Consider the following 15,126-nt stretch of genomic DNA (forward strand, 5'->3'; position numbering starts at 1 on the left):
AAATTTGGTCCATGATATATTCATTACATAGTCTTTTAATGTTTGTGATCCCAGTCATTAAGTTCCTTTTCTGCCCCTTGGAGTTGAGTGAGAAGTGATGGGAAAGCGGCATTCAAGTTGCATTCAAGGAAAATGTTTTCTAGGTATTTTCAGTATTGTGAACTCTGCATGACCATGGGAAATCACTGGAAGTTATTACTGTAGACATCCACTGACAAAGGTCTCAGAATTATCCTGCTGTATCTGAGAAATCTAGGTGCTTTCTGAGCCATGTTTTTCTCATGTGCCGGGTAAATGATCACCCAGATATGCTCACCCCTGGAGCCCAACAAAGAGCCCTGTAAAGTGGAGAAGGAGGACACAGTAGCTACATATCTGATGAGCCAAATATAGTTTTGCCACATTCAGATTCACTGGAAGTAATTTCTAGTGACATCCACTGACAAAGGTCTCAGAATAATCCTGCTGTAGCTATGAGAAGACTCTCTACATGAGAACTGAGTCTAGGAGGCAAATCAATTTTATATGAATATGCATGTGAGTCCTGGACAGTGGGTTCATGTTCTCCTCCAAGTTCCATCCTCTCCTTTCCCCAGAGAGTGCCTAGGTTCCCAGTATCATATACGATTTCCCACTTGTTGAGAAGGCTTTAAGTCCAGGTAGAATCTGTTGTTCACCACCAATGATTGTCTATCAGGCTTGTAGCATGTGTGGTTTCATGCAGTGTGGAGCACTGTTGTGTTCACAATTGTCATAGTTGTGTATGACTGTTGCCTGGCCTCTGTAAAAGCTTGGGTGTTGCCTTAAGATACAATGAAAACTAGTCCTCAGGGAAGAGGCTTTAAATTCATGTTCATCTCCAGTGTCCTGGCTGTGATTCAATCCCATGGCTTCTTCAGCTGTAGGGGGCACACCTTCCACTTCTGAGAGGTGAACATGCAAAAACCTAGTATCCTGTACTGTTTTGAAATCTCAAAGACACACTGACCAACAATATCAAAGCAGGCTGCTGTAGCTACTTTCTTAGAAAATGTATGGCTCCTATGAGGAGCCTCATGAGATGAGACACAATATTACTGCTGATACAGATTTAGATGAATTATAGATGTATTACTAGATTGTTATAGGTTGTAAAAGTAAGCATCATTATGACCTTTTCAGAAATCCTTACTGTTATTTTCCTCTATCTCATTCTGTGTTTATTCCTATCCCTACTCCATTAACCACACAGACACACACACACAAACACACACTGCATTTCCTACTTGTTTTAGATCATTGCTTCCTATTTTTCTTCTGACTATATTCTCCCACACCCCACAGGAGTCTCCTTTTATATACAGCACATGTGTGTCTTTGAGCATGCCCACATCAATCACTGCCTAGACTCATCTCCTATCTGTCTACTACCTTATTCTACGATTCTAATCAATCCCTCTACTATGTGCTTCGTTATTCACTTTCTTGGTCTCAGTGATATTAACCAGAGCCATGTTTGAGACTGTGTTTGCAGCTATGTGGTGGAGGCAGGTGGGCTCAGTAGAGGACTACAGTTAAGGCAATGATTCTTCTCCTAATATCCATCCATAGCAACATTAGATGAGGAGAGTGTAGGGTCTGTGAGCCTTTTTCTTTGCTAGACTGATGTGGTCTAGTGTGAGTTCACAGATGATAAGTTGAGATGCTTTGATTACTGATTACAACAGCTGTGTGGAGTCTAGAGAATGGCGTGTCTTAGCCCTTCCTCCTCTTTCCCTTCTCATTTCCTTTCTTCCTCCTCTTCCTCAGGGTTCCCAGAGCCACAGATGGAGTAATTCACATTTGTAGTCCAGAAGTACATACATGTAATGATATTTAGTTTGTAATTTAACAAATGAATTATTAGCAGAACAATACCTGTACTAATATTTTGTGTGGAATCCAAAAAAATAATGCTTGGCTGAATAATATATTGGTTGCACTATTTTAACTTAAACAATGGAAAGATTTTTTTTTGTAATCTAAAAAATAAACCTTGCCAGAAGATCAGAGTGCGGGATTAAGCTTCTAGATAGCCACTAATAAGAGGCCTACAGAATCATATCTAATACAGCGTGTCCGTGTATTATTTGGGGCTGGCATGGCTGTGGGTGGAGACAGACCAGCAGAAAAAAACACTTATAAATTCTCACTGCTGGGGAGGTGAAGAGAGGTGGAACTGGGTGAAAGACTTTCCTGATCGTTATGGTGCATTCTATGACAGCCAGGTCTTCATGGTGACATCTTATCTCAGGATAAAAAGGAGAGGGATTAAAAAAAAAAAAAATTGTGTCTTCTCATGCTGACTTCTTAATATTGCACCCTAGTACCTAGAATAGCACAGTATCTTGCTTCATGGTATCAGATCATAGTTGGAAGAGGTATTATGAAACAGATGGTGTTGACACTAGCCTTTAACCCCAGCATTTGGGAAGAGGCAGGCTTGCCAAGCTGGTCTACAGAGGGAGTTTGCAGATATCTGGGATTAAACAGAGAAACTGTCCCCCAGGTGGTGGGCATGAAGAAAATCAGGGGAGGTGTCATAATACAGGATAAAATTAGCAGAAAATTCTCTACAAGACTCTTTCATCTCCTTGGTCCAAAATAAGCACTCTGTTTATGGACACATGACCACACTGTTAATTTAGGTTCCTTTGTTTGTTGTGTTTGAGACCTGAATTCAAGGTGTGGCTCTATCTTGCTCAGGACTCTCCATGCCTAGGAGGCTCACAGAGTCTCACCCACCTGAGTCTCCCAAGTTGTAGTATTAAATGCATGCATCAAAACAACTGCGGAAGCTTGTGGTAATTTATTTATGCTCTAGCAATGTTTGCCTGAAAATCAGAGTTTACCTACTAGCCCTTTAAGCCATAGATGCCATGCTGTGGAGGGCCACACCTTTAATCCCAGCCCAGGGTTTGAGAAAATAAGCTGACAGCAGTTCAAGGCCACCACAGGCTACCTGAGATATAACCAGACTCAAAAGAAAATAGAGCTCACACCTTTATTCCAGCAATAAGAGGTAATTCGACTAGGTGGAGAGAGGTATATAGGAAGGAACATATACCAGCTTATTCCATTCAGTCTGAGGATTCCTAGAAATTGACTCTCACACTTTTGGTCTCAGGATTCATTAAAGATAAGAACTCTTACTAGTGCTTGACTCTTTTACTTCTCCGATTTTTCAACATTTACATTGATATCTGAGTCTTGGCTTATTAAGACTATTTAGAGTACTGGCTACAAAACCTGTTGTTCTCCACTGAGAAAGATCTCAGAATTACTTTTCTATATAAGAATTGACTCTAGGAGGCAAATCAATTTTATATGAATATACATGTGAGTGATGCATTAGTGGTTTTAGGTTCTCCCCCAGGATCCATCCCTCACTCACTCAAAAATGGCCTGGTTTCCGGGACCAGGCATGATTTTCTTGTTGGCACTGTGAAACCCAAGTAGAAGCAGTTGGTTACCACCGATGCAAGTGTGTCACTCTTGTACTCTATGCTTTATTGTGTAGTGTAGATCATTGTTATGGATCATAATTGTCAGAGTTGGGTAGAACCATTGGCTCCCTCCTATAAAGCCTTGCTTGTTGCCTTAGGATACCGTGAAAACTAGTTCCCAGGGAGTAGGCTTTGTATTCTGGTTCTTCTCAAGTCCTCTGGCTATGACTGAAGCACATGGCTTCTTCAACAGTAGGGCTTCACCTCTTCACTGTGTGAGGCAAACATGGACAACCCCAGTAGCCTGTAATGCTTTGGGAATCTCAGCAACAGCTGTGACCATCAACTTCAAAGCAGGCTGCTGTGGGTGGTTTGTTAGAAAATCTGTGACTCTTGTGAGGAGCATCATCAGCTGAGACTGGAAATCATCATTTCTGCTCTAACTGTACATGCTTACAGAGAATGTATTGTAGGCATTTTTGGAAGATGATAAGAGATTCCTTGTGACTTCTTAGAGACATCACTGCTGCTATTTTACTCATCTGTGCTCATGTCTGTCCCTTCTCCATACTTTTCACACACCCACACAGACATACACAGCTCTATTCCAGTTCGCTGCATTTTGCATCATTGTTCCCTATTTTTCTGCTGTCCGTAACTCTACCTCACCCCACAGTGGCCTCCTTTTTTACTTCTCCAGTTACTGACCTTACTCCATGTTTTGTACTTGCATCCGAATATTTGAGCTAAGACTTCCTATGACAGAGAAGATGGAGAGTCTGTCTTTCGGGGTCTGGGTTTTCTCCACTCAATATGCCCTTTTCTAGGGCCATCCATGTAGGTGCAAGGCTCATGATTTCAATTTTCTTTACAAGGCAATAGTATTTCATAGTGTAAGAGTACCACATTTTTACTAAGTGTTAAGTTCACAGACATTCAGAAGGTTTTCAAGTTGTAGCTCTTGTGCATGGAGCAGAAATGAATATGGCTCAACAAGTACCTGTGCAGAAGGATGCTGAGTCATTTGAGACTATGCCAAGGAATGGAATGGCTGGGTTGACTTGCTGAATTTATTTAAGTTGAGGACTTGTTTGTTTGACAATTGTCCACATCTGTGTCCTTGATTATGGTCCTGGCAGTTTTTTCACTATGCTTTTGTTTGTGATGTTGTTAATGCTTGGATTATCTGGCAGTAGTTTTACTACTTCTGTGTGGGAATTATTGGTTTGCTCTCTTGTCCATTTCTCATGAATTAACTATTATTCATATGAAATGTATTATTTCCCATATTCTCATGGATAAACCCACCCATTCTCCTTATAAATTTTGCCTCTAATTATTGTCTGCCAAACCGATTAGTGAAATGAATCATAGTAACTAAGTCTCCATTAATTTTAAGATAGATCTTTTCTGGATGTAATGATGAGGTTGATACTGATTTTATCTTCAAGCTTTAAATGTCTTTCAAAGCTCTGTGAACTTAGGATCATTGTCTGGATACCTGGTATTTTGGTTGCTTGGATCTTTTCAGGTGATTTGATATTTTCTCTAACAGCTTTCAGTATTAATTTTCTGTTTTTCTTCTTCATCCCTTACTAGAAAAGACAACAGGCCACCTATCTAGTCATTGTTCCTGAAAGGTAAACTCAAAGAAGAAAAAAAGACAGAAATGGCTGTTTCTCCAGTAACCATTTCCCAGGTCAGTGGACATATACACCTTTCTCAATATAATATATGTTCAGACATTGGAAGACCTTACCATTTGCTACTAGTGGTATTTTAATTTTTTATGAAAATTGTTTCAAACAAACAAACAAACAGACAACAATGACAAAAAAATCCCACACTGAAATTAACCAATTACAAACTGTAAAATCAATGTATTTTTTATGTAGTTAATTTTTGGGAGCAGGGACACTGTAGTGATCCAAAAGGCATTTTACATTTTTGTTATTGAATATGTATTTATCAAGTTATCCATCAGAAAAAAAGAAAAATTACTGTGATAGAATTAGAGTTAGGGAAGCACTTAGATATATATCATGTTTTTAAACTGGTGTGCATTCCATGTATTCAGTCCCACCTCAACCTTGATATTCAAACTTTCTTTCCCTTACCTCCAACTCCTGCTGTGCCCACATGCAAATTGTTTCTCATATAGTCATGTTATTGGCTAGTTTCTGCAAATGAGGGAAAATGTGATTTCTACTTTCTGACATTGTGTGACCTCACTTACTAGTACATATTCTAAATCCAAACATTTTACTGAAGATTTTATTGACATTTCCTCTCCCATGAATGGATTTCCATTTTATATGTATAACATTTTAATAGAATTGTTTTGATTCTCATACTTTGTTATGGTGAATGCAGTGAATTAGGGGTACAAACATTTTGAGTATTGGGATTTGGAGTTCTCTGGTTATGTTCTCAGGGGTGACATTGGTGGGTCATAGATTCTCTCTTAGATTTACTCAATAATTTCCAAACTGATTCCCACAATGACAGTATGAGTTTACACTCCCCTGCATACTCCAGCAGTGAATGGGTGTTCCACTGTCACCTGATTCTCCCTAATATTTGTTTTATGGATAGTTGAAGACAGCCATTTTTCAAATCACTTTTTCTTTCTTTCTTTCCTTCTTTCTTTCTTTCTTTTTTTCTTTCTTTTTTTTTTTTTTTTTTTTTGTTTTTTTGTGTTTCCATGATGGCATTTTAGGGATCCTGAACACTTTTGCAATATTTGTTGGCCATTGGTATATTATTCTTTAAAGATTGTCTATGCAATTCATTTGCCCCTTTATTGTTTGGCAGTTTTAGTTCCTCGTTATTTAATTTCTCTAGTTCTTGGTAAATTCTAGGTATGAGTCCCTTTCTGAAGTGTCCCTGGTAGAGTCTGTCCTGTCAGTTGTCTGTCCATGTGTACTGCTGATTGTTTCCATACAGAACCTTTGAGTATTCATGTAGTCCCTTATGTTCTGTTCCTGTGCTGTTATTTTCTCTAATAAGTAAGTATTAGTCCATCCCAATATCCTGGTGGGTATTCTCTCTGTTTTCTAGAGTTATATTTGTTTCTGGCTTTAAATAAGGTTTTTCATCTGTTTTGAATGAATTTGTTCCAATGAAAGAAAGATAAGAATGTAATTACATTCACCTGCGAGATCCAGATGCTGGGAATTAAAGGCCTGTGCCACCAGACCCCGGTTCTCCATTTCTTTAAGGATTTTATCCTTTTTCTTTTGTCTCCCAAGCCTACGTATACCTTTAAACACACCATAAGCCATTTAGAGGATTTTCCTTTTCCCTCTGAATCTGTCTTTACTGTATATCTCTATCTTTTCCTGGACACGGTCTTTTCTCTCGGAAACGACATTGCTAAAATTAAAGCAGACATTTTAGCTGCTGGCTTTGCACGTGGCAGGGTACATTTACTGGCTGCTCTGCGAGCTCTGCTCACTGCCTCAGTTTAGGCAGCCATCCCCAAGCATACTGTTGGCTGCTCATAAACACCATTTAATTCACCATTTATTTGTTTGGTAGCAGGGCCTCTTTAAAAAGTCCTGCACTTTTTGCCTGTAATGCCGAGCCAGTATGCGCCTCCTTTTAAGTTTTAGTCTCTGTGTGGGTGCCATTTGAAGAATAGGGTTTCTATCCTTTTTAAGCTTTTCTCTCTTAATTAGGAACCAGTAAGTATGAATGTATGTATTTCTGCATGGTTTTAGCTCATGGGAGAATGTGCAGATCTATTACTTCTTTGGTGGCTACAAGGTGTTTCTTTCTGTTCTCTCTGCCTCTTTCCTCAGGATTCTCCTCCTCTCTTGTCTCTACTGGCCAAACAGTGTTTTATTCATCAACAATAAGAGAAACATGTATACAGAAGAACATCCCCCATCAAGTGATGATAGATCCATGTATTTGATAACACCTGCTATCTGTTTATCTAAGGGCATGTCATATTCGCACCACTCTCTTCTTTAGGATGCTCAATTGCAACTTCCCAAACTCTAGAGATTACTGCCTTGGCCTTTGTTTGTTTGGTTTGTTTTTCAAGAAAATCTTCCTGTGTATTCCTGGTGCTCCCACAAGTAGCATGTAAGCCAGGCTGACCTCAGACTCACAGAGATCCACAAGTCTCTGTCCCCCTAGTGCTGGGATTTATGGCATGTGCCACTATAGCAGGCCAGAGATTCATATTTTTATTTGTCTTTTCGTTTCTTCCCTAAATAGAATTCCACTCTGTAAGCTTTCATGTTCGGGATTCATTATGTACCATTTTGTAGCATGTATCAAGAATAATGTCTTGAGGGTATTGATTGATTGATGTGCAGAAGCCATGGTTTTGATGCAGAAAGAACATTCCTCATGATTGCTTTGTCCTGGTCAATTTCTGTGAGAGTCATGGTTCTACTTGCCTACCAAGAAGCTGCAGTGCTTTAAGTGAGACTTGGGGAATGGGTTCTGACCTACAGGTTTGCATTTATTCCTTCCTCATGGATCAGACAGACTGTGCACTTCCACAGAAATAAAGAATCATGAACACCACTAGCATTAAGTATGTTAGACAATACAGCATAAGTACAAAAAGGGTACACATCGACAACTACAGAACTCAGGTGCAAAAAAAAAAAAAAAAAAAAAAAAAAAAAGCAAAAAAGTCCGAATTTCCTCCTGAGCTGTTCTTCTGAGCTGCATTACATCTGACAAAGTGATAATATTTCTCACATAATGTCATATATTCCCTTATTGACATTACATCACTTCTGAATGCATCCACATTAGTAATTATGCATACTTGCTTAAATACAACTTAAACATCCTAGGATGTATTTTTGGACATCTTAGTTGTATTTCTTTTGTGGGACCATCAGTTCCCAGGCATGGCACTGAGACATAAGGTCAATTATGAAAGGTTAGCTTTTAGCACAGGCTGGTTTCAAACTACCTCTTATAACTCCAGCTTACCTGTTTCTATTAATCTATGTTCTGTCATCTTCCTTTGTACCCATCCTTCTTTGCTTACAATTTGCTCTTTGTTTCTCTGGAATCTCTCTTTACACCAAATTCTTTCTGAGTTCTTTCTTTCTGTATAACTCCAGCTTAGTTAATGGTCACTCAGCTCTTTATTTTAAACCAATCAGGTGCCTTAGGCAGGTGAGGCAAAACATAGACACATATTCACGCAGTTTAAACAAATATTCTCTAATAGGATTTCCATCAATTTTTATAACTCTACAGAAATGAAATATTCTTCAAAATACCTCACATTGTTATTTAGCCTAACTTGCCATATTGCTATTTTCTAGGTAAATTTTAGATTGTATCAAATGTGCTTAGTAGTAGCTCAAAAATACATGTGAAGTGATAACATAGACTACCTGTTCTTATGTGTTAATGTTTAAAACAAAATCATGCAGTGCTTTTATTACACACATAGTTACTGTGGAAAAAAGATTATTAACCTGTGAACTCAACCATGAATTATACTTTTCAAGTGTACCACTTTTCTATGTAATGGAAGGCAAGGGACCAAAGATTCAAATATACAAACTGAGCATGTTGGAATAGAAACATTAATCTCAAAAAATACACAGAATTGATTGCAGTCACTGTATTACCATCATCTACAAGTACAGAAATTAAGGCACATTTTCTCACGGTAAGTATTTTTTCTTAGACATGCACATGCTGATTCTGCAGTACATAAGCACAGCAGCCATAACAGATACATAAGCATGTTCAGACATAAAAGTGTGTCTTGTTTGGTGGATATTGCTAGTACATCTGTTGTGTCCAACTGTTTTTTGCAGAGTTAAATCATCCATTATACAATGTGACTATATTAAAATCGTCTGTATGAGTAGCTGTCTTCATGTACATCCCTAATTTCCTCAAGTCTGCTTACATGTAGGAAAGCACTCTATCTGGTACACATAGTCAAACATGTCCTTTGTTTCAGGGTGCCTTGACATTCAAGGACTTGTCTGTGGACTTCTCCAAAGAGGAGTGGCAGTGCCTGGACTCTGCTCAGAGGGCTTTGTACATTGATGTGATGTTGGAGAATTACAACAACCTGGCCTCTGTGGGTAAGAGCATTTGTCTTGTAGAATTGCTAAGTAATCCATTGTATGTATTAGCATTGTTGTTTGTAAACTCTCTGTTAATTTGCCTTAGAAGCCACAAGAATCCATGGAATGTTTCGTAGAAGAAAAGAACATTTTCATGGTATTCGTTTTTTTTTTTTTTCATTTCTCCATGTAAAATATTTCCAACAATCCTCATTTGATTCCGCAATGCAATCAGAAAATTCGTATCTTATAATATTTATACCCATTTATTAAAGCCTGTTAACTTTTTTGTACCCAACATGATACACTTCTGAGGAGTATCTGAAGATGTGTACACTTTAAATTCCTCCAAATTTGTTGAAGATTCTGACAGGAATCTGCAACTGGAAAACATTCCTACATCCCTCTGCTTGGTGTTCTTTTCAGGTGCTTAATACAGCACCTTGTTAGCTGTCTGTATTCTTTCTCTAAATTACACATGGGCCATGGGCTGCTTCAGAGAACATGTGGACTATTATATGCAAGGTGGTCCTGGTAACCTCTTGGGTGCAAATGAGATTCCCCTGGATTGTAGAGAGGGAAGAATGCACAGTGAGTTTGTGAATGAGAAAGGCAGCAGTGATGGCTTCTGGTAAAAGAGAAAGGAAGAGCTGAGAATGTTTTTGCCATATTCCACTACACTTGAAAGGATTCTTGGCAATGTAATATAGCATAGCTTCTTGGTGCAAGGATGCATCCTGTCTGTTGTAACTACTACAGCCCGAGCCTATTACACCTGAATTAGGATGAAAATACTAGGATAAAATGGAAATGGAATTGATGTTCTTGACATCAGATTGGAATAATTTTACAAATCATAAGCCCAATGTGGGTGCAGGAAATAGGTTTATTCTTTAATGGCCTTCCTTGATGTCTGTCTCTATAATGATACTCCCTTATCTTCTTAGTAGAAGATAGACAGGCATCAATCTGGAAAATACTCTCAGGAGCTAGTGTAAAGATTAGAGTCAAATAACTCTGTGAAGAAAGTTAACATGGCACCATGTGGAGCTCAGACAAGGGGGAATAGGAATAACCAATAGCTGCCCATGTCAGCCCTGTGTCAAGTGATCTGAGTCCCTGATACCTGCAGATTATTGTCTCTCCCTCTGCTACTTTTGAAGAATCTAATGCGTTTTTCTGGAGAGAAAAATAAACCCTGTGATACTTTCAAGTAAGACTTTAATCTTTTAAGGAATTTGGTCTTGTGAACACTACACTTCATAAGTATAAGTACCGTGAACCTGGGATTGAACTGCACTCTTCTTCATAAGAGTCCGAGGAATTATTTAAACATGGACACATGTATTCTAAATATAATGAGTCAATGAGCACATCCCACAGAACTTATTTCTTCCTCACTTTCCTGATGCATCTGTTTTCATTGCACATTTTCAATAAGGTTAATGTATCTGTTATGATTCACTAACGCTGAAGAATGTCAGTCTGATTTCATGATAACATAATCAATTAAGTTTAAGGAAAATATCTAAGTGGCTGCTGGTTGACTTTTTTAAATGGGAGAACAAAAATGGATAGATGTCATTTATTAGATGTTTTAATTTGGGACATTCCCTTCTAATATGATCTTACTCACTTTCCAGAAAATTATTACATATGTGATCCTGTCTATCAACGAGTGAAGACTGAAAAGGAGTGTTGTCAGTGTAATATTTTTGGAAAAATTCTTCATGACCCCTCCACATGTGCACTTTATAGAACAAGTGAAAATACAGAAAACTCTAATAACTACAGATGCAGTAACCACAGGGATGCCTCTCTTGACTCATCAAACCCAGATAGAAAGGAAAGCATGCTCACTGGAGATGAACCTTGCAATTCTAAAGTTTGTGAGAAATCCTTAAATTTGTGTTCCACCATTGCTCAAGTTCAGGGACTCTACCCTGCAAAGGAACAGGATACCCAGGGAGAATGTGATGAATGCCTTGACACTACATTTAATCTATTGAAACAACCAAACTACATTAGAGAGAAACGATACCAGTGTGGGAAATGCAGGAAATTCTTCAGTACTGCCTCATATCTTACTGTGCATTGGAGAATTCACACAGGAGAGAAGCCTTACACATGTAAAGACTGCAACAAATCCTTTACTGGGAAGTCAAATCTTAAAGTACATGAAAGAATTCATACTGGTGAGAAACCCTACATATGTAAGTACTGTGACAAATCCTTCACTTTGTTGCAAAATGTTACTGTGCATCAGAGAATACACACAGGAGAGAAGCCTTACAAGTGTAAGGACTGTAACAGATGCTTTGCTGCAAGGACTACTCTTATAGATCATCAAAGAATTCACACAGGAGAAAAGCCTTACACATGTAGTTACTGTGATAAATCCTTTACTGTGAAGTCAACTCTTACAGCGCATCAGAGAATCCATACTGGAGAAAAGCCTTACAAATGCCAGGACTGTGGCAAATCATTTGCAACACGTGCACATCTTCGAAGTCATCAGAACACTTATACTGGAGAGAATTCTTATACGTGTGGGGTTTGTGGCAAATCTTTCCCTGCATGCTCATATCTTGGGACACATAAGAAAATCCGTACAGGAGGGAAGCCTTACAAATGCCAGGAATGTGTCAAATCATTTGCAATCAGCAAATATCTTAGAGGAAATCAGAAAATTCATACTGGAGAGAAATCTTATACATGTGTGGAATGTGGCAAATCTTTTACTACATGCTCATATCTTAGAATACATCAGAGAATCCATACAGGAGAGAAGCCTTACAAATGTCAGGAATGTGACAAATCATTTACAACATGCAAATATCTTAGAAAACATCAGAAAATTCATACTGTTGAGAAATCTTATACATGTGAGTAATGTGGCAAATCTTTTACTATATGCTCTTATCTTACAAGACATGAGAGAATCCATACGGGAGAGAAGCCTTACAAATGTGGAGAATGTGACATGGCCTTTATCCTCAGATCAAAACTTGAAGACATCAGAAAATCCATACAGGAAATAAACAGTTAAAAAAAAAAATGTCTGTGATGTAACAAGTCCTCTGCCTACATAAAAAAATCTTAGAATACTTCAGAGAGTTCACACTACAGAGATGTATTAGAGATGTAAGGAATGTAAGAAGAATTTTGGTAGCTGCTCATATCTTAGAGCACATCAGAAAAGACATATCACAGAGAAACTTCACAAAGTTAAGACCAGCATCTCTTATATCCACTTCTCAAATCTTAGAAGACATCACAGAATTTATCCTACACAGACACCATTGTAAATCATGTGACACAGCATTTACATGGTACTCTTGACTTATAGGTCCCAGCTATACATAATGGAGATGTAAATATAAGGGACTTTTGAAAGACTTTGTTGAAGTTTTAAAACTTATGAAAAACACATAGTTAATATTGAAATAAAATTCTGCAAAAGTAACTGTGAATTATTAAGTCTACAAGAATTTCTACGCACTATCTGTTTGTTTGAGGACTTTGGAGGCCAGAAGGAGACATAATATTCTCTGAAACTATGCCTAACAACAGTTGTGAGCTATATATGTCTTTCCATATCCAAACATTGAGAATAATGCCATGCAAGGTGGTACATGCCTTCAATCTCAGCACTCTGTAGGCAGAGTCAAAAAGATCTCTGTGAGTCTGAGGCCATCATGGTTTATATAGTCAGTTCTAGGACTGTCAGAACATCATAGTGATTGTCAACAATCATAATGATAATAATAATGAAAAAATATAGTAACTTAAAAATGTGGTGCTGTACACCATACAATTCATATTTCTAAGACTCCGCATGAATTTATATCGTATATAAAACCTATGTGTCATTGTCCGATACAAATTACAGCCACCAAACACATTCATTTCCTAAATCCTTTACCTAGGGTTCTGTAGTGAGATAGTCCTTCTGTGGCACACGTTGGGTGCCATCTGTAAGGAGTTCGGTTTTTCCGCCTGCCGCCTGGTCTTGTCCTGCTGCCGCGCCAGCCCCAAGTAATACACAGAGACTCTGTATTTGATATTATCCTGTTGGCCAGTTACTAGTTTCTTATCAGCTAGCTCTATCTTAATTATTAACCCATTTCTGCTGATCTATGTATTTCTCTTACCAGGGAGCCGGCAGCATACTGCTTTCTCCAGACTCTCCATCTTCACTCCTCTTTACTACTTCCTATTTCCTCCTTGTTTCCTAGTCCCTCCCATCTTCCTATCCTATTGGCCAACAGTGCTTTATTATTAACCAGTATGAGAAACATATACAGGATGACATCTCCCATCAGGGTTCAAATTGCAAATGAAAGCACAGCCTGCCAAAAACCAAACACATATACTTCTCATTGTTTGTTTAGTTTCAAAACTTCATATTAGAATTAAATTCTACCAAAAACCAAACACACAAAAACTGTTGCCATAATTTCTCATTTTTTGCTCACTCTCAAAACTTCATATTAGAATGAGAGAAGCTATCCATGATGGTGCAGGCATTTCTGATGGGAATGGTGAAAGTCTTGCATCCAGCCCAGCATCTTGACCAAGATCCAGCAAAGCTGAGTTCATGATGTTCACCACCTGACTTTGGCTTTGATCTCCACATCTTGCGTGCTTGGGGTGCTTCTTATGTGTACATCATGGGGATATTGGATTGATGGAATTTCAAAGGAATCATTTATGACTTCTCCTAGGACTACTGCTTCTAAACTTCCCCACAAAGATTATGTGCATACTACCTGTTGTTCTTTTGCTGAGCAGCTAATGCCTATGAAACACAAACACGAGACTCAGCGCCCATGTGGAGTTTATTGAGAGAGGGGAGAGAAAGAGGGGGTAGCCGGTGGCCAACAGAAAGCAGGAGAGAGAGAGGGAACAGAGAGAGCAAAGAAGCAGAGAGGCAGAGAGAGAGAGAAGCACTTGGCGTGCTTGCTTTAAAAGAGGCTTGTGCATGCAGTAACTGAGTCCTCTGGCTGCCAGGTAAAGCTGACTTAGTGATGACATCCTGCCCATCGTTGGGGCGGGGGTCAGCTGGCTGCTAGTTCCTAACATTCCTACCTCTTATTGTTATTAAAAAGGTGGGGGTTGGGCGCGGCAGGTTAGGGAACAAGGACCAAGGACGTTGAGTTCTGGAAACTGCTTCCTGCTGAATTGGGGGCGTAGATAGTCTTTGGGGGAATCCGCAAAGACTGGGGTGCTGCCACGTCCTGGTAGATGGTTGTTTCATCACAGTTCTGACAGTATGGGGCTCTGGCATCTCTTTGAGAATTGGCAAGATGTTAGCAGAACAGAGGACAAGGTTAGGTTTTTTTTTTTCCTTAGGTCTTAGTACTTAATGGGAGACGTGTGAGGTGCGGGAGGAGCTCCCAAGGGGGTCCGGGGACAAGGGAAGGAAGTCCCAAGACCAGGAAAAAGATGAGTAATTTATTTGGAGTGAATCTGACCTGTAAATGGATCCAATTCTGCTCCCTGGAACTTAAAAGAATCCTTTGAGTTTGTGAAAACATAAATATTAAGACACATTAGCAGCATACTCATGTTAGAAATGATTTGGCTGAAAGAAT

The 15,126-nt window shown here is 38.8% G+C and overlaps 1 protein-coding gene across 1 annotated transcript; it reads left to right on the forward strand.

Moving 5' to 3' along the window:
• The first annotated feature begins 294 nt into the window (after nucleotides 1–294).
• On the forward strand, nucleotides 295–12,578 carry LOC127238533 (zinc finger protein 54-like). Its single transcript, XM_051207144.1, is given in 4 exon segments — nucleotides 295–363; nucleotides 5,089–5,163; nucleotides 9,421–9,547; nucleotides 11,173–12,578. Coding segments are annotated over 4 exon segments (1,677 nt in total).
• The last annotated feature ends 2,548 nt before the right edge of the window (nucleotides 12,579–15,126 follow it).

Source organism: Phodopus roborovskii, unplaced genomic scaffold (assembly GCF_943737965.1).
Source record: "Phodopus roborovskii unplaced genomic scaffold, PHOROB, whole genome shotgun sequence".
In the NCBI taxonomy this organism is placed as follows: Eukaryota; Metazoa; Chordata; class Mammalia; order Rodentia; family Cricetidae; genus Phodopus; species Phodopus roborovskii.